This window comes from Protobothrops mucrosquamatus, unplaced genomic scaffold, assembly GCF_001527695.2.
Source record: "Protobothrops mucrosquamatus isolate PMUCROS unplaced genomic scaffold, P.Mucros_1.0 scaffold836, whole genome shotgun sequence".
Lineage (NCBI taxonomy): Eukaryota > Metazoa > Chordata > Lepidosauria > Squamata > Viperidae > Protobothrops > Protobothrops mucrosquamatus.
In genome coordinates this window covers 95,788-115,898 of record NW_015387092.1, presented here as the reverse complement: position 1 = coordinate 115,898, position 20,111 = coordinate 95,788, and the positions used below count along the sequence as shown (strand labels likewise).

Here is a 20,111-nt window from a genome sequence, read left to right as displayed (position 1 = left end):
GAACTGCTGGGGCCGGCCCGTATTGAAGAATACGGCCGAATTTACCCGGGCTGGCCAAGAAAGGCGCACCTCCAGCCTTCCCCGCAACCGTGTGTGTGCTGGAAAATGCCCCCTCGGCTTATACGCGGGTCACCAATTTTTCCCAGTTCTTTGTGGGAAAATCGGTCCCTCGGCTTATATTCGGGTCGACCTATACTCGCGTATATACGGTAACTCTGTAAGCCTTGACAATAAAATGGAGGATAATAGCTTGAAAATAGTACATGTTAAAACTGTTTTCATATTGTACTTATCAGAAGCTCGATGTTGATCACCAGTGTGACATGGATGCCAAGAAGATAAACATAATTTTAGGCTGCATCAATAAATTTTGGGAAATAATAATTTCACTCTATTTTCTATTAGTCTCCCATTCCAAGTATTATGATTAGTCATCACACTTTAAGAAATATTCAGATATACTGAATGCAAGTGCAGAGAAGGCCAGTAAAGTATAATGTTATGTGGGAATGACTTTGGGGATAGAAGAAAGAGTCACAGACAGGGCAATGGATGGACAAGAAGCAGCTTAGCTCACAGAAGGAATATGGACATGGCAAACATCTCATAAGGGACTGTCCCTAGTTTCTTGTGTGTACAGGCAAAGGAGTGAAAATCTACTTTTAGACTTGCAAGACTCTGCCAGTGTAAGCTTACAATAAAGTAGAATTAGTCCATCTGCTTGTGCTTTCTGTCTGGACTACATCACTAGGCTGACATAAGAATGATGAGGTAGCTGGCAACTCTTACAGAGAAAGACTAAGGAAATGAATATTTTTACTGTTGAGAAAAGACACATGTTTACTGTTGAAATGCTAACATATTTCAAGTTTTTGCAATATAAGTAAAAGCCTGATTATTATTGTTGTTTTTACTGTAATCTGTTCACAACAATGTGATGACACAGATGCCAGTTCTTTAGCTGGTGTTGCATTTCATACACATTGAGTTCTTCTAAGAACCTAGGAGGTCATAGTGTATCAGCATAATATATGTGTGGATCCAAGCAGTGTGACATTTTGCAATTGACAGACAGAAATGTTAAGAATGCACAGAACTTTTAAGGAGTATGAGTTTTGGAGTATGACACCCAGTATGCTGATAACCACTGGGATCACCATGGCTGATTTATGTCATAATCTTCCAGTTTCAATTTTCAGATCTTCATACTTTGTGATCTTCTCCAATTCTTTGTCTTCTACTCTATTACTCCCTGGTATTGCCACATCACTCCCCACTTTCTTCTCTTCAGCCACAATTTATATCTGGTATATTATGAGCCAAGACTTTATCAGTCTGTTTTTGGTGATCCCCCAATATTTTAATTTGCTCAATTTTTTTACTTTTCACTCTATGTTCCTATTTTTCCATTACTGAAAGTTGATAAATTTTACAGATGTTCCAGTGAATCATTTCGGGGACTGTGTTATGTTGTTTTTGTGATCTTCTTGCATGAACTATGTATATGATCTGCTTTTTTGCACAATCTGCACTTTGAATGATTTGAAGATTTTTCAGTTACAGCCTTAGTTGAATAACAACAACAACAACAACAACAACAACAACAACAATAATAATAATAATAATAATAATAATAATAATAAAGTTGGAAGGGATCTTGGAGGTCATCTAGTCCAACCCCCTGTTCAGGTAGGAAACCCTATACCATTTCGGACAAATGGCTGTCCAGTCTCTTCTTAAAGGCTTCAAGTGTTGGAGCATTCACCACTTCTGGAGGCAGGTTGTTCCACTGATTAATTGTTCTAACTGTCAGGAAGTTTCTCCTTAGTCCTAGGTTGCTTCTCTCCTTGATTAGTTTCCATCCGTTGCTTCTTGTCCTGCCTTCAGGCACTTTGGAAAATAGCTTGACTCCCTCTTCTTTTGTGGCAGCCCCTGAGATATTGGAACAGTGCTATCATGTCACCCCTCGTCCTTCTCTTCACTAGACATACCCAATTCCAGCAACCGTTCCTTATATGTTTTAGCCTCCAGTCCCCTAATCATCTTTGTTGCTCTTCTTTGTACTCTTTCTAGAATCTCAACATCTCTTTTACATCATGGTGACCAAAACTGGATGCAGTATTCCAAGTGTGGCCTTACCAAGGCATTGTAAAGTGGTATTAATACTTCACGTGATCTTGATTCTATCCCTCTGTTAATGCAGCCCAGCACTATGTTGGCTTTTTTGGTAGCTGCAGCACACTGCTGGCTCATATTTAAGTGATTGTCCACTAGGACTCCGAGATCCCTCTCACAGTTACTACTACTGAGCAAGGTACTCCCTATACCAGTGATGGTGAACCTTTTAGAGACCGAGTGCCCAAAAACTGGCCCCGCCCCGGCTCCACCTCCCTGTTCTGCCCCCCTATCCCCCGCCCCGCCTGCCCACAGAACCACTCACCGCCTTCAGGGCCTGCCGCAGATCGCCCAGGCAGCCCAGCAGCGCTATGGCCACACCCTCTGCCCGCGTCCTGCAGCATCAACTTCATGATGGGGTGTGATGGCAGAGTCTCTTCTACACTGCTGCAGCGCAGCCAAGGACATGGCTGCCATGTCCTTGGCTGCGCTGCTCCATGTGGGCCATGCTTGAGCGCGACTCTCCTTCAGGGGGGCTGCTGGAGAGGAGGGGGAGGCAAGGCTGGGGCAACGCCACGTGTGCCCACAGAGAGGGCTCCGAGTGCTGCCTCTGGCACCCATGCCATAGGTTCGCCACCACTGCCCTATACTATACCTGTACATTTGGTTTTTCTTGCCTAAATGTAGAACCTTACTTTTTTCACCATTGAATTTCATTTTGTTAGATATCGCCCAGTGTTCAAGTCTGTCCAGATCCTCCTGTATCTTAAGCCTGCCTTCTGGAGTGTTGGCTATTCCTGCCAGCTTGGTGTCATCTGCAAATTTGATGAGTTCCCCATCTATCCCTTGTCCAAATCATTGATGAAGATGTTAAAGAGCACTGGGCCCAGAACAGAGCCCTGGGACACCCCACTACACACTTCCCTCCATGTAGATGTGGTTCCATTGAGGACCACTCACTGAGTATGGCTGATCAGCCAGCTACGAATCCATCTGGTGGTGATGTTGTCTAACCCACATTTTTCTATCTTATCAAGTAATAGGTTGTGATCTACTTTATCAAATGCCTTACTGAAGTCCAAGTAAATTATATCCCCAGCATTCCTCTGATTCACTAATTTTGTCACTTGGTCAAAGAATGCAATAAGATTTGTCTGGCATCTGTTTTTGACAAACCCATGTTGGCTTTTAGTAATGACTTTGTTTGCCTCTAGGTGTTCGCTGATTCGTTGTTTGATTATCTTTTCCAGAATCTTTCCAGGTATTGAGGTCAGACTGATAGGTCTGTAATTTCCTGGATCCATTTTTTTCCCTTTTTTGAAGATGGGAACTACATCAGCTCTTTTCCAGTCCTCTGGTAGTTCCCCAGTGCTCCAGGATCTTTGAAAAATATAGTTCAGTGGTTCTGAGATCACAGCTGCCAGTTCCTTGAGAACCTTGGGGTGTAATCCATCTGGTCCTGGTGATTTGAACTCGTCTAGGCTGGACAGGTGCTCACTTACCATTTTCTTGCCTATCTTAACTGTTAGTTCAATAGTGCTCACTTGCACAGCCAAAAGCAAGTCTTTGGGGTTTCTTTTCTTTTTAATGTTCCCAATGTAAGCCATTGGTACGTTTATCTTTATCCACTTTACCCTTGATCCTTTTAGAAATTGACCATGCAGTGCTTTTCCTTGCTAGCATTCTGTTTGTGTTTTTATGACATTATTTTGATACTCACTTTTTGTTTCCTATATATTTAGTAAGTTCCCATTTTTAACATGCATCATTGCTTGTTCTTGGCTGTCTTTTATATAATCACCCAATGTATGCTTTTCTTCTTCAGCAGTTTATTTGACCTGAAGTAAACCTCTGCCTCCATTTCTGTGAGGCAAATATCAGTATGGGGGTGTGATGCATAGTAAATAATAATCAGTTTTCTTGTTTTTCAATCCAAATTGCTAGTTCAGCTTGTATCCATTTAATAATTCCAGCAGTGTATTGTGTTGTTGTTGTTGTTGTTGTTTACATTTTAATTTTCAATTCAATTCACAGTTCGGGACTGGGAAAAACTTAACAGTTCAAGTCCTAACCAAGGACCTAAGAGCTGTTAAAGGTAACATTTGAGTATATAGGCAGTTCCGAGTAAGGTGGGTTTTTTGCAAAGTCAGGATATTCAGGTCTAATAAGTTCAAAATTTCCCTGTGTCCAGGCAGCCCTTTGGGTATTGCTTCAAGGACTCCTATTACTATCGGTACAACCCTTGATTTCTTCCTTTACAATTGCTCAACTTCAATTTGCAAATCACGATATTTTGTTATTTTTTCCTAGCTGTTTCTCTTCAATTTGTGCATCACCTGCTATTGTGATATCAATGAACCAGAATTTTTTTCTTTCCCACAATAGTGATGTCAGGTGTGTTGTGGGCTAGATGTCTGTCTGTTTGGATCCGAAAGTCTCACAGGATCTTGACCTGGTCATTTTCAAAAACTTTATCAACTTGGTGTTCCCTGTGATTTTTATTGCATTTGAACCCAAACCTCTGGCAAAGCTTCCAATGTATGATTTTGGCAACTAGATCATGACATTGTAGATAATCAGTCTGTAAAATTTTGCCACAGTCACTGATAAGGGGATCCACTGTTTCATGTTTCTCATTGCATAAGCAGCATTTGCTATTGTTACTAACATGTTGAATTTTTGCTTTCATGGAAGCATTAGTCTGCAAGGCTTACTCTTAAGCAGCCAAAATGAAAACTTCAGATTATTTTTTCAGCACCCCTGATCTCAACCAGCTCCATGCTAGCTTTGTATCTGCATTTCCTTCAATGTCTTTCAGGTGTTGGCTGTGCATAGGCTTCTTTTCCAGTTAGAAACTCGATGATCAATTGTTTGCTTTCGATATTCTGCTTTCAATCTTGTTGTTTTCAAGAGGTTTCCCTTGTTCACTTCCTTTAGAAGAGGCTCTTTTGCTTTTTTATGTAGTCATTTAAGCCATGTCTTTTTTCTTCTACAGTTTGTTTCACCTGTAAGAGTCCTCTGCCACCCTGAGATCTTGGCAAGTACAATCGATCAATACCACTTTTTGGGTGCAGAGCATGGTGCATAGTCATTAGCTTTCTTGTCTTTCGATCCAAGTTATCAAATTCTAGCTGAGCCCAATCAATTATTCCAGCCGAGTAACATATTACAGGCATTGCCCTGATGTTACCTACTTTTATTTCCTCCACGCAGCTTTGATCTCAAGATTTTTCTGGACTCGCTTTATGTATTTTGTTGGAGTAGGACTCACTTTATGTATTTTGTGTTTTGTATTTTGTTGAAGTATTGTTGTTGTTGTTATTATTAATCTTCAGTTCGATTCACAGTCTGGGACTGGGAAAAACTTAACAGTTCAAGTCTTAACCAAGGACCCTAAGAGCGGTTAAAGTAGCATCTGAGTATAGGCAGTTCCGAATAGGGTGGTTTTTTGCAAAGTCAGGATGGTCAGATCTAATGAGTTCAAAATTTCCCTGTGTCCAGGCAGCCCTTTGAGTATTGCTTCAAGGGCTCCTATTACTATCGGTACAACCCTTGATTTCTTCCTCCACAATTGCTCGACTTCAATTTGCAAATCACAATATTTTGTTATTTTTTTCTAGCTGTTTCTCTTCAATTTGTCCATCCCCTGGTACTGTGATATCAATGAACCAACATTTTCTTTTCTACAATAATGATGTCAGATGTGTTATTGTTATTAGTCATCCTTTTGGTCAAGTTGACAAACATACCCAGTGCTTCTGTCTCCTATTTTTGCTGCAACAATACAGTAACATAGCCTAAGAATGCAGGATGGCAAATTCCTGTGAAGGTTTGAAAAGCTTCTTAATTGTAAAAGTGACAGTAGGACCCATTATCCAAAGGAGAGATTGAACTTCATTGAACATGTTTAAGCAAAAACTTGACAATCATCTGTGGATCCCTCCTTTCTTTCATTCTTCTTGGACTAAGCAAGATTGGGCTCAGTGGCCTATGTGGTTCAAAAGATCCTTCTGTCAAAGTAAGGGCTTTGTTCGTCCCAAGGTTTTCTCTTGGCACTTTAGATTGTTATTATGGGAAAGGAGCTAGCCTATACTAAATACATTGCTGAAAGTTGCTTGTTCCCTTCTGACAACAGGAATACTCTGTCAGTAAAAGGGGACCCTTTCTGATATTGCTGTTGCCCACCATCCCACTTGAAAATCCCATTTTATTCATTTTTCCATATATATTGCATGAGTTGGCACATCGGGGGTTATTGTACATATGTAAATAAACATATCTGCATTTAGTCATAAGCAGGATCAGTTGTGACATGGTTAATAAACTACCTTTCACTATGATGGATGGTGACGCAGTGTGGTTGTTCTTTGAACTCATTGTTCTTTTTCAAAATTTAGATAGAAGAACCTGTAAAGCAAGAACATATTCAAATTCAGAATACAGATGAATGCACATATAGCAGATTTAAAGTTTTGGTATTAATTAATATATTCTAAATAACGTGGAGCCAGAATATATCATAGAACATTCTTTCATCTACTGTAGGTGTATTGTACAGACAGCATCTTTGTCAAGTGCCTCTTGATTATCTTGGCATTAAAAGGAAGGATAACATTTTTTTGAGGAGGCCTGTTCTGGAGTACTCTTCTCACTAATCATAGTTCATGCACATGTTAAAAATGTTTTTAAAGTTCTTATACACTGTCTCATATTGCCTATGTCTTCCTAGTTATAACAGTCTTAAACAATAATACCTCTACAGAAATGATAAATATATGTCTTACTCATCCAGAGTAATTTTATTTAATTTTTTCATCATATATGATTTGTCTTTTATTAATTCAAAATTTCTCCCTCTGGGAGATTCTCAGTCATCCAGGTCATGGTTTTCTCACCCCGTTTGGGTTCTTCCTCTAGGGTTTTATTTAATCATATGAAATTACTAAAAAATTTAAAAGGTGACTTTGGTTCCCCACCCCCAGCCTTTCTCAGCATAAGATGCATATATTATTAACTTAACAATAATCATTTTTAGGTTTGATGATAACTGAACTTAAGAACTATGCTTGAATTTCTATTCTAGTGTAGTGTCAACCCAGCAAGATACATCAAACCAGGAAATTAACTCCATAAGAAGGCTAAAGCTACTTTTATTGAAATTTGCTATAATAACAGAAACCTGCAAGCCTGATTTACTGTATCGCCTTCTCTTTCTTATAGTTTGTTAAATTAAGAAGGTATCTGTTTTAGTCATTTCCAAAAATTATCTTATTCTGAACTTTAAAAATCTTCTATCCCTCTTTGCTTTATTTTTTTTTTATTCTATACACATAGTATGCCTAGTAATCTACTAAAATCTTTGGTTTCAGCTTTCATATAATTTAGTAGACCTTGCCAACTTTAACAACCAAAACTTTAACTTAACACAGTGTTAGAATTTTACAGTTTGTACAGGATTTATAGAGAAATTAATTAAATGTAACCACTAATTCAGAAGTCACCAACATAGTAAAGGAATTAGAATTGTTGTTAGTTGCAAAGTTGTGTCCGACCCATTGCAACCCCATGGACAACGTTCCTCCAGCCTTTCTGTCCTCTACCATCTTCTGGAGTCCATTTAAGCTCATGCCTACTGCTTCAGTGACTCCATCCAGCCACCTCATTCTCTGTCGTCCCATTCTTCTATTGCCCTCACTCTTTCCCAGCATTAGGCTCTTCTCCAGTGAGTCCTTCCTTCTCATTAGGTGGCCAAAGTACTTGAGTTTCAACTTCAGGATCTGGCCTTCTAAAGAACAGTCAGGGTTGATCTCCTCTAGGACTGACTGGTTTGATCGCCTTGCAGTCCAGGGGATTCGCAGGAGTCTTCTCCAGCACCATAGTTCAGAGGCCTCAATTCTTTTGCGCTCAGCCTTTCTTATGGTCCAACTTTCACAGCCATACATTGCAACTGGGAAAATCATGATCTTGACTATACGTACTTTTGTTGGCAGAGTGATGTCTCTGCTTTTAAGTATGTTATCTAGATTTGCCATAGCTTTCCTCCCCAGGAGCAAGCGTCTTTTAATTTCTTGGCTGCAGTCCCCATCTGTGGTGATCTTGGAGCCCAGGAAGATAAAATCTGAATTACCTCTGGTCAACAATTGCCCAACTTATAACTCACTCTGTTCTGTTTTTCTCACCCATAACTATGCTTTGTTTGCTAGCAAGTAATTAAATGACAGCTGTATTTATGTTAACCACATCCAGAAAATAATGTACTGTCTAGTGCAGGGGTGTCAAACTGCCGGCCCACGGGTTGGACACGTCACGTGGAAGCCGCGCCCACCCCCTTGCCAGCAATGGCAAAACAGTCCCAATACGTTGCGCAATGTCACGTGATGTCGCGAGTTTGACATATTTGGTCTAGTGTGTAAGAATAAGCAAGAAAGCAAGAAATTGCCTTCTAGAAACAATTCAGTAGAAATGGGAATAGTTAGAGTGAAAGGGTATGCCTCAAGTTCAGGTTGAAACTAACATTATCCTTAAAATTCTTATTTCTTATGTTATCTATTTCTAGTTTTCCTATCTTGAATGCAACTTCTATGATAGCTAAGAACATGTCAATAAACAAAGCATAAATGCCTGTAAACAAACGTAAATAAAAATACCAAAGGAATAACTTCATACAATTTTAGGAGTTCTGTACACAAGTTTAATCAGAAACAAAAAACAGTACGTACCATGGAATTGTTGAGAATCCAACTTTCTATATATGCTAACATAATGTTCTAATGTGAAGTAAGTAATATTCATAAGTACAGTTAATATATTGTCCTGCCCTTTTGAAAAATTGATGACATTGTAGATAACACATGTTATCTGTAGTACGGCTGGATGTAGGTTGAAACTTTAAAGTACTAGTATACCCAGTATTAGTGTAATGTAATGTGGCAAAGAATGTAGGGGAGGTACAGAAGCCTTGTAAATGCAGCCACTTCCTCTTTGCAAATTGTTGTCTTCCCTTTCTCTATGCTTTAATCCAGTGGTTCTCAACCTGTGGGTCGGGACCCCATTTGGGGTCGATCGACCATTTCACGGGGGTCGCCAAGCAAGGCTGCCTGCCATTTTTTTGTCTGCCATTTTTTCCCCTTTTCCGGCGGGTGTCTTACCTCCCTTGGGCTGGGCCAGCTGGTGGTCGGCCTGCTCCGTCTCTGCCGCTTGTCAGCTATGCCTCGGCCGGCGCAGGGGGCGGAACCACGCATGTGCGGCGCTCCCGGGCAGGGAAAGTCCTCGACTTATGACCGGTTGGGTAGTCCTCGACTTACGACCGGTTTAGTCCTTGACTTATGACTGGTTTAGTCCTCGACTTACGGCCGGTTTAGTCCTCGACTTACGACCGGTTGGGGTCGCGGCATTAAAAAGGTTGAGAACCACTGCTTTAATCCATGCCAGTCTGAATGGTCTTCAGGTCTTAAAATCCTATTTTTGAAGATTGCTCTGGAAAGAAGAGGATTGAAGTCCTGTTAAGCATGAAAACTTTAGATTTAAGTTGGGTATTTGGCATAATAGAATAGACATTCTAGCATGATAGGTGCAGTGTGTCCAACAAATGCTTCCTGCTAAGTTTTTTGCCCTGTTCTACTTTTTAAACACTTGCTTCCAAACCATGATATACATGTTTTTTAAAAAGTAGAATATATATTTTCAAAGAGATATTTTTTTGAAAATGAAAAGTGGTATATGAGTGCAGCCTAATACTTGGTTTGTAAATATGCTTCCATATGTGGGAAAGGTAGTGTGGATCAGTGGTGGGATTCAAATATGTGGATGCCGCTTCCGGAAGTCCATTCTGGGCCTTGGGCAACAAAAAATTACCTACCGGTTCTGCCGAAGTGGTGCGAACCGGCTGAATCCCACCACTGGTCTGGATTCTTACTGATTATTGTGGGTGTTTAGTTCACCTTCTGATAATTGGATAGCATATGATTAGCCATGGAGCTATGGCAGCCAGTTTATGAATAGGCATTAAAAACTGGACCCATTGCTTTGAGTGTCAAAAAATTGCATTATTATGATGCAACCCAGTGTATATTTTAATGAAAGAAGTTTCTTAAGCAATTTTTTAAAACTAGATTGGTTAATCTAATGCTGGCAACTGCTGGCAATTGCCTGGACAAGTTGCTGCAGTTTTCTTGGTGAGATTTCGGAAATGGTTTGCCCTTTTGGTTTTGTCCTACGATGGAATTAAAATTCACAGTCTTCCAGTTTCTAGCGTGTACCTTAACCACTACATCAAACTGGCTTTCCAATCTAATGCTATTTAGTAGAAACTGAGATGGAGTACATCGTTTTTCATTCTTTTCTTGAAAAATAACAGTTTAATGATAATTAGGTAGCCCATTTCCATCCTAGAGGCTAGCAACTTTTCTTCCTCTTTAATATTGAAAGCATTATTGAATATTAAGATTCTGTTTGTCTGATATCCTACCTTTTTATGAAATCCCAGGAACAAATGCACCCAAGGAGCATTTCTAATGCTATCCTGGGCATAATTAATGGAGCTTCTTCCATGGAAGCAGGGATAACAGAGCAGAAGATATAAATGTTGAATCCATTTAATTTGAGAAAAGATCCAAGCCAGTGTTTTTGAATAAATGAGGAATTGTGTAGCAATTCCTTAAATAATAGAATCACAGATCTGGAAAAGGCCACTTAGGTGATGAAGTTCATGTCTGCTCAGTACAGAAATCCAAATTAAAATATCTCCAGTGGGGAGCAGCCCATAACCTCCTTACTTGTTCTATCCTCAAACTGCTCATATGGTTAGGAAATATTTTCAACTAAAATCTGCCTTCCAGTAGTTTAAAATTATTATTCTACATCTTGTGTTCTGAGTTTTGATTTTCTGCTTTATGCATTTTTTTCAGCTATTGAAAAGTATTATGTTACCCTTTCCTACTTAGTCTTTTCTTCTCAAGGCTTAAATTCTCCGGTTTCTAAATCTCTTTTCATAGGACTTACTTGATTTCGAAATCCAAGTTGAAGAAATCAAATACACCTGAGTGAAGAAATATATTTGTTCCTGTTAAATTTTATTCTATTATTTTCAGTATGATTATGTTTAAGAATGTAATGACCATGCACAGAAGTCCTGATTTAATGTCCAGGTAGGGCTCATATCTACCTGCAAAGTGCCTGAAGAGCATTTGTGCAATCTGCAAATATCTATTAATAAGAAATCTCCATTAAGTTCAGTGGGTCCTGGGCTAAGGACACGCAACCTTAAGAATAAGTTTAAAAACTCTTTGCGTAATTTTTCCTCTGTTGTAATTCAAGGAATAGTTCCACATAGTAATCTTCAGCATGTGGTGATTTGGTGACAAATAGTACTATATAACGAAACAGGCCACTGGATTTTCAGTATTACCTTGCATAACTGGTAACCTAATAAGCAAAAAATCTTAGTTCTAACTGTGACACTATGGTCATTAAGCGTATTACTGTGGTTTAAAGCAGGACAGTCTCAGATGGTTATCATATGACCATAGGATGCTGTAACAGTCCAAATAAGTACTGATTGACAAACACCCAAATTGCAATCATGTGACCATGGGAACACTGCAACAGCCATAACGTTAAAGACTCATAAATCTCCTTTTTTCAATGCCATTATAACCTCAAATAGTTACTGAATGAGCGGTCAGTAAGCGAGAACTACCTTTATGTATTGCTAAAGACACCAAACCCTTGAAATCAAATTGAGAAAGGCTAAGACTATTCAACGGAGGATACAGATCCCCATATAGCTAGCAGATGCAGCAAAGAGTTGGCTTGTTTTTCCTTTGTTTCCCATCTATTGATCCTCTGAAATTTTGCACATGGGATGAGGCTACATTGGAGAATCCAAAGGTACTAGCCACAAAGAATTGAATCTAAACAAGGACAATATTTTTTAAAAAAATCAAAACTGATTGTATTTTTGGTTCCTTTTCATTTCTTTCATATCAAGTTTGTTTAATAATATCAACTTTTTAAAGCATATTATTATTGTGTTTCCATATCCTTATTTTATGCCAGATCTGTGACAGAAAATGTATGAACCAAAAATTGGGAAGCAGAGGTAGACTACCAGCACCCATTTATTCTAGTTTTCAAATTGGCAATCTCTAAGGCTTAATGTTCCACTCAACACCTGCCAAGAAGGCAACAAAAATAGGAGTTTTTATCAAGCTGTGAGTGAAAATAGTATGTAAAAGTCAATGCAATATGTTTACTCTTGCTTTGTTAGTGACTGTTCTTTTCATTGTGGCTTACAAAGAAATCTATCATTAAAAATAACTTCTGGTTTAGAATTAAACATATTTTCCACATGAAGGATTTTCTTTTATCTGCAATCATTGCAAAACAATATTTATTTTCTCCCTTTGAAGGACAGCGAACCAAAGGATTGAACTGGAATAGGACTCTTGAAAATTCTTAATGTTGGTTGATATAGTTCTGCCCATTGTACAGAACATGGTTACAGTTAAGGTTAGTTTGATTTTCATAGGTATTTTCCACTTTGCAATTATTTCAAGAATTTTTCTTAACTTCTCAGATTAAGATAGGCACTTTAACATTTTCAGTGTTGTACAACTTTTTTAATCATTGAAACATGTAGTCATTTAGGATATTGATAAATGCAGTAAATAAGCCATCCATCCATGCCAGAAATCACAGTGTTCCTATAAGTAAAACTCTGAAAGCTAGTCAGCTGCCACACACTCACCCATTCCAAAATTTTCCCTTTGCTTTCAGTAGACGAGAATGCATTTAGGCCAATTCTTGACAAATCTTTCCCCACGCCATTCTGAGTGTGGAGCTTTTACTCCATCCTAAAATAAAAAGCAAATGGTACTTTGTCAGGAATGCTAGATTTATGCCTTAGTCTTTTACAGCCCATTTATAGGCTCAGTTCCAATATATATACCTAACCAGTGAAGAAAGAGTCCACTTTAGTGACTCCTTACACAGATAAGGAGAATATGCAGATAATTTGGCATTTGTGACCTTTAAAAATCAGAAATAAAGAGCTAATTAAAAAGTTGTGAAATGACCTGACATATATAAATATAGTTGTTGACCTACTTAAGATAATTTGAGTTAATGTCAGGGATAATTTAGACGTCATGTTTGGCTAACTGTACTTTGTTTATAAGGAATGAAAGAATGGAATGAGATCCAGGATTCAGGCATTCTCTAAATGGAATTAAGTCCCATGGTGCTCTGTCTGTCTGTCTGTCTCTCTCTCTACACACACACACACACACACACACACACACACACACACACACACACACACTGTGAGACAAATTATCTCCATAATTCTGTAGTATTTAATATATATTTACTTCATCATTACAATAGGGATAATTATTTAAAGAGCTACTTAGCTACTTCAAAGAATTTGGATCCAAACTGTACCATTATGAATATTTATGAAAGTTACAAGACTCCTTACAATCACTGGACTTGAGGCAGCTTACAGAATTTACATGATAGAAATGTAAGGTCCCAATCCCTTATTTGAACTTGAGATACCATATCAATCTAATCAGATAACCCAAGTGGAGGTTTCTTAAACAGCTCTTTATTTGATCAAATAAGGTGGCTGGGTGGCAAACAATCTGGAACACTGGCAGAGTTACGTCCAGAAGTGCCATACCTTGGAAAGTTAGTAGCATTGCTTTATAAACTTTGTTAGCCAATGAAAATCAGACAACAGAGCCATTACATCATAAGGAAGACATCAATCATTCCTGTACACTCCCTTATTCCCTCCTTCAGTACATCTCATCCATGTACATGTTTCCCACGCTTGCATAAGATTTCCCTGGTGCAAAAGCCGATTACAAAAAGCAAGAAAGCAACAGTTAGACTAAACAATTTCCCTTTGTTCCAGAACCCTTCAAAAGCAAGAAACATACTCAGAATGAATTGTACTAATTATTTAGAGCTATTTAATTAACTAATCAATAGTTAATTAACTATTTTTATAGATATTTTATTAATTTTCTATTTTTACAATCAAGTACTTAATAGACAACTAAACTAAATCCAATATTACACCGTTCAATACATCCTCTCTTCTTCCGGTAATAAACATTTTCCCACACTAAGCAAATACAATTCTTATTGTTATTAATAAATATACAGTTGAATATCAGCATCTTTGTTACAGTTTTCTAATAGTATCAGTAATATCAGTTTAAAATATCTTTTCTAACAAAAACATATCTTAATTGCATTTGCACTCAATATCCATTTATTCAGTTAGTATCCTATTTTTGCTTTATTTCAGTTTTAATTTCCCATCCATGTTCAAAATATTCCAATAATTTATAATTTCAAAGCAAGTTATTTTTGGGTAACCAAAAGCTTCCCTTATTCAAACTTCTTAGCATTTTCTTATTTTCCTTTTCATGTCAAGATATGATATTCTGATTACAAATCTTATCTATCTAGTTATAATAATATTTCTACTTCTAGCAATCTATTCTTAGCCATATTCAAACATATAATTAATAATATAATATCCCCTCTAATAGGTCAAAGCTTCTGTTTTCTTCAGTCTTACTCTAGTTTTCTTCCTATGCAAACTAACTTTCCAAGTCAGTGCTTTTGGATCATCAAATAATTCTTCCTCTATTTTTGTATATATTGTTTGGAACAAGAAAGACAATTTGGTTAAAGTATTTTAGGAAGAACTAGCCCATCGATATTCATTAAACAGCCTCCCTCCTTCTCCCATTGCCCACAGTTCTACTAACGGCTCTATCTTCCATTCCATCAGCTCTCCTTCCTTATCCTTAAGTATGCCCTGAAATCTTGGTTGGTAAAATGTCTTTTCCATTTCCAATATTATTGTTATGTCTTCTGATTCTTCATTTGTCTGAGTCTGTCTGTTAGTTTCTTCCTTTAGGTCCTCCATGTTTAGGTCAGCTTTGTCTAGTTTTCCTTCTATTTTCTGGGTTGCTAGTTCCTTCTCTGTATTTATTTTCTGAGTTTGTAGATTTAAATTAGAAAATTGTTTTTTTATCTCCTTTGTATTATTTTTAATCTCATCATGAGCTAAGGCAATTGTTTCTTGTATTGATTTCAACATGGAGAGAATTTCTTTCTGTGATTCATCAGTATTTTCTTGGTGGTATGAAAAATTGGGGCTTCTGGAGACAAATACTAAGGATGGTTTTTTACCATTTAGAACTAAATATGGAACATCCATTTTATTTTTTGTAAGTAGCCTTTATAGAGATCTGTTTAAGAATTTAGAAAGTTTCAGTTAATTGTCATTGGAGCTCCAGATTATCCAGCCAACTTATCAGTCCATTCTTAAACCTCCCCTAAGCAAATATAAGTAAAATTCAAATTTTTCTGTCCAAGGAGAAATATGTCCTTTCTGTCCAGGGAGAAGAAAGAACCATTAAAAGTTGTTTATCAATCAAGATTTATAATCTAAAATATTCTATCATATCAGGCACTAGTGTATGTTTCTTCTGCAGGAAAATAGATCCACAATACAGTTCTGAAAGTCAGCATTTGTGTTTGTAGTTCAGACAGGCCAGTTTTAGAATAGTTTACCATCTCTGCCACACAGATAAGCAGCCCCCAAGTCTTTTCCCTTTTCTCAGCTGCAATCTTCAAAAGTAAAAGCTTCCAAGGCCAGCCAGAGTCTTATCTAAGTCTGGGCTTCGAGCCAGATTTCTTTTAGGCACAATAAGTTGTAGTGCCATAATTCACCACTAGATGTCATTGATGCCGTTTGGGCAGTTTTTCAGGAAGAGTCTTAAAATCATAAAGAGATTTCCTTCTGTTGTCAGGCGCTTCTTACTGGCTACACAAATGTAGCCAATCTTTCCCCTGCCGGTTTGGAGGGCTTCCTCGGATCAAACAGAAGGGCTGCCAACCTCCCGCGATCAACAAGGGTCCCCTCCTTGTTCATCGCCTCTTCGGGGTGACTTTCAACCCTTTTTAGGGTCCCCAATGGGGCAAAATTGAATGCAGAAGATGGAGCCCTGTCTTCCTGCGCTCTGTCTTCCTGTGTCCGTTCCTCTGCGATATCAAACCGGAAGTGAATAGTTAGTTAACTATTAATAGCAGTAATTAAAATGCTAACAAAAAGTAAGAGGCTAAAATCACAGAATTGTAAAAATAAGATCAAAGATGCCAAGATGAAACCGAATTCATCTCAGTTGGGAAACAATATTTTTTTATTTGAACTGCTTTGTGATGCAGTGCAATGAGATTCAACCCAAAGTCAGTCATCAGTTAGTTGTCTGTCTGTATGTCTGCCTACTTGCCTGCCTGCCTCTCGGTCTGTCTGTCTGTAGTCTGTCTGTCTGTCTCCTTCATAAGCATGGTAGAGGAGAACGCTATTCTACCCATGTAGACATGAGAAAGATAAACTCAGCTGGATTTGATTAGTATTTCAATGGGACAGCATTAGCATTTCCTGGACTATAGTTTATATGGGGGAGGGGTAGGAAAAAGATAATAGGAAACTAGTTCTGTATTATTGCCCCAAAAAACTACAGAGACATGTCCCTGCAGTCAGCAGCAGAAGCCAAGCTCAGTGTGAAGGAAACTATTTTTACTTGTCTTTCATAAGTGATGTGTAAAGTCACCATGAAGAAAGGAAGACATAAGGTTAAAATGCACCTTGGCAATTCAGCAAGACATCTGCTTCTTCTGGATACAATATTATGTTGAAGGATTTCAACTACCGTGTTTACCAAAAAATAAGACTCGGTCTTATATTATATATATATATATATATTTGCCTCCAAAAGAGGTATTCGGTCTTATTTTCAGGGGATGTCTTTTTTCCCACTGTCTTGCCTCGTGGCAGCGGCACCAGCAACCCTGTCCATCAGGAGCCCATGTGGCTGCCGGCCCACTTCTGCAGCTTCTGAAGTCCAGAACGGAGCTTGGGGTTGATGCACGCATCACCCCCCCAGCCTCTGTTTTTCTGGCAGAGGGGTTGTGAGTGCCGCTGCCATGAGGCGAGGCAACTATCAGAGCAAGGAAGGCCTGGCTGCGGCGATTCTCAGGTAAGCGGGTGCGGGACGCCTGGGGCAGCTCCACCCCCCTGCCCCAGCTTGATTTTTACGTGCATGCGTCGCCCCATCTCGTGCGACCAGATGGTGGGATGTAGTGAGCGGGGTCTTAACTAGGGCTTATTTTGGGGGAAAAGGCTTATATTAGAGCACGCGTAAAAATCAAGCTAGGGCTTATTTTCAGGATAGGGCTTGTTTTTGGGGAGACACGGTATGAACCTTTACCTGTTCTGTAAAGTGACAGCTAGATAACTTTCTGTTTCCAATTGCACTAAATAAATTATTTGGGAATATGTTGCTGGAAATTTCTGAGTTGTTGCACAAGCTGCAATGCCTTATGCTTATACAGGTAGTCTTCGAGTTACAACCACAATTGAGCCCAAAATTTATGTTGCGAAGTGAAACATTTGTTAAGTGCATTTTGCCTCATTTTATAACTTTTCTTGCTGCAGTTGTTAAGTGAATCATTGCAATTGTTAAGTTAGTAACACAGTTGTTAAATGACTCTGGATTCCCCATTGACTTTGCTTGTCGAAGGTTGCAAAAGGGGATCACATGAGCCCAGCACCCTGCAACCATCATAAATATGAACCAGTTATCAAGCATCCAAATGTAAATCATGTGACCATGGGGATGCTGCAATGGTCATAAATGTGGGAAAAGGTCATAAGTCACTTTTTTCAGTGTCATTGTAACTTTGAATGGTCACTAAATGAACGGTTCAATTCTAATTTAAGGCCGTGCAAGACACATGTTTTTATTATGCTAGTGAAACTCTGTTGTGTATTGCTGTTATGTTACAGGCTAATCCAGTATTTGGAGTCACCATTATAATATTTTTAGTAGTATATGGAAGCACTGAAATGCCTAGAGTAGTATTCAAAGTCCCAATTAATGCTTCTAGGCTATTTTCCTCTATAGATATAGAAATATAGGTCAGGGATCCCTAACCCCCAGGCCGTGGCCCACTACCGGGCCTTGAGCCGTTCAGAACCGGACCACAGAAGTGGCAGGCGAGCACCCAAGCACATTCCCACTTATGTGATCAGCAGGCAAGCTTGTGCACACACACTCCATTTGTGCAAGTGGCAGGTACCGTAGCTGTGTCCGCTGCTCACGTGGAATCATCCCTTCTCCCCCCCCTTGCTGGTCCACAAAGCTGGAAAGATTGGGGAACTCTGATATAGATGATATAGATAAGTATAGTCTGGTCTATTACCTTCTATTAATACTCACCAAAAATCCCATATTGTTAAAACACACAAAAAATACTTTCAAAATATTGGTCCAGTTCAGATTAATTTGTTTTGTTATGTTTCTTAAATCACAGTTACTCACATGCAAGTTCATATGGCATGCTGAGCCATTATTTAATCATGATTTACTATATAGACCATAATTGGCTGAGTTTACATAATGTGCTAAATCCAAACTAAAGAATTACATTATGGCTTTAACCAGCATTATGTCAGAATATTGGATTATTACTAGGAACACAACAAGATCACAAAGTACTTTTAATTGGGTTACACTTCATAATTACATTTGGAGTTTATTACCCAGAGTGTTTAATTTGCATTCAATAATCTATGTTTCAATTGACTGAAAGAAAACACATATATGAGTAGCAATAACCTGAATGCTTTTCTGTGTCAAATACCATCAAATATAGGTGGAAGATTTGTACACTAATGGCTGATCAAAAAGCATTTTGTGATTGAGGTTTGTTTCATTTTTTCTTTTTTAGGAAAAAATCTTTCCTGTTTTCTGCTTTATATGCTGCCTTTATATTCGGTGGTCGGCATCTAATGAACAAAAGAGCAAAATTTGAACTAAGAAAACCATTAGTTTTGTGGTCTTTGAGTCTCGCAGTTTTCAGGTAAGCTACTTTTTGGAAGAAGCTATTCATATTTAAATTATTAACTGATCTAAATAAGGAAAATATTTTTAAAAGCTAATTTTTAAAAGCATCAGGATTCTTACATCTTACAACTGCCTTCCCCAAGCAGGAGATCGTGGAGAGAGAGAAATTTCAACTCTGAGAATTCCCAGCCAATGTATTTTATAATATGTATGCACCACAATTGCATGATGTGAACTGTCTTTTCTATAATGGTCCATACCCTGTGAGGCATCCCTTTCTTGTTTATCTGGCCACTTATTCCCCCAAGTGCTAGCCAGGCTGAAGTGAAATGGGAGCCTGTGGATGGCATGTTAGGGGCATCACAGGGCAATGGGTATGGCACTGGGGGGTGGTTTCTTTGTTTTATGGGTATTTTATTTTACTGCTTTGTGCTTTTATGCTCTAAAATGGGTGGCTCTGAGTTAGGCTTTAAAATGGGCGGCTATACAAATCTTTTAGATAAATAAACTGTCCTCCTGAAAGCTGTATGTCCTTCCAAGATTCATTAAAGCATATGAAGATCGGCTCAGGATTAAGAAACATCTGAGGAAGTAATACAATGTTATTTTCACCATCTTTAAATTGTGGATTTAATCTGTTTACCCGAGCTTCATTGGAATTCTAGCTTACAATCTTGTACTTGTCTACTCAAATTAATTCACATTGGGAGAAATACTACTTAATTCTAAAGGAATGCACTGTAGAAGGAGAGATAGTAGTCGAAAATAAGGGGAGTCTGGTAGCACCTTTCCAGCCTAACAAATTTTATGAAAAGCTTTCATGAGATAGAGCTTGCTACATCATGTACATGGAAATGTAAGATGCAGCCTAGGTTTCTGTTACATGTCTAAAAGTTTTCTGACAATTGTAATGTGTATGAGAGTCAGTTTGGTACACCACAGTCTTAAGGGAAAAGGCAAGGCAAACTACAAGCCCACAAGCCGGCAGTTTGACACCCTTGTTTTAGAATATTCACTTCTCCCTGAGAAGTGCATGTATTTATTTTTAAATCTCCTCCT

The 20,111-nt window shown here is 38.4% G+C and overlaps 1 protein-coding gene across 1 annotated transcript in view; it reads left to right on the top strand.

The window, feature by feature from the left end:
• ELOVL6 (ELOVL fatty acid elongase 6) overlaps positions 1-20,111 on the top strand; it is a 63,051-nt gene that overhangs the window by 31,739 nt on the left and 11,201 nt on the right. Inside the window, exons 2-4 of the mRNA XM_015818980.1 lie at positions 11,205-11,261; positions 12,607-12,624; positions 18,937-19,068. Of these exons, the coding sequence (XP_015674466.1) occupies positions 11,205-11,261; positions 12,607-12,624; positions 18,937-19,068 (207 nt within the window). The remainder of the gene's footprint in view (positions 1-11,204; positions 11,262-12,606; positions 12,625-18,936; positions 19,069-20,111) is intronic.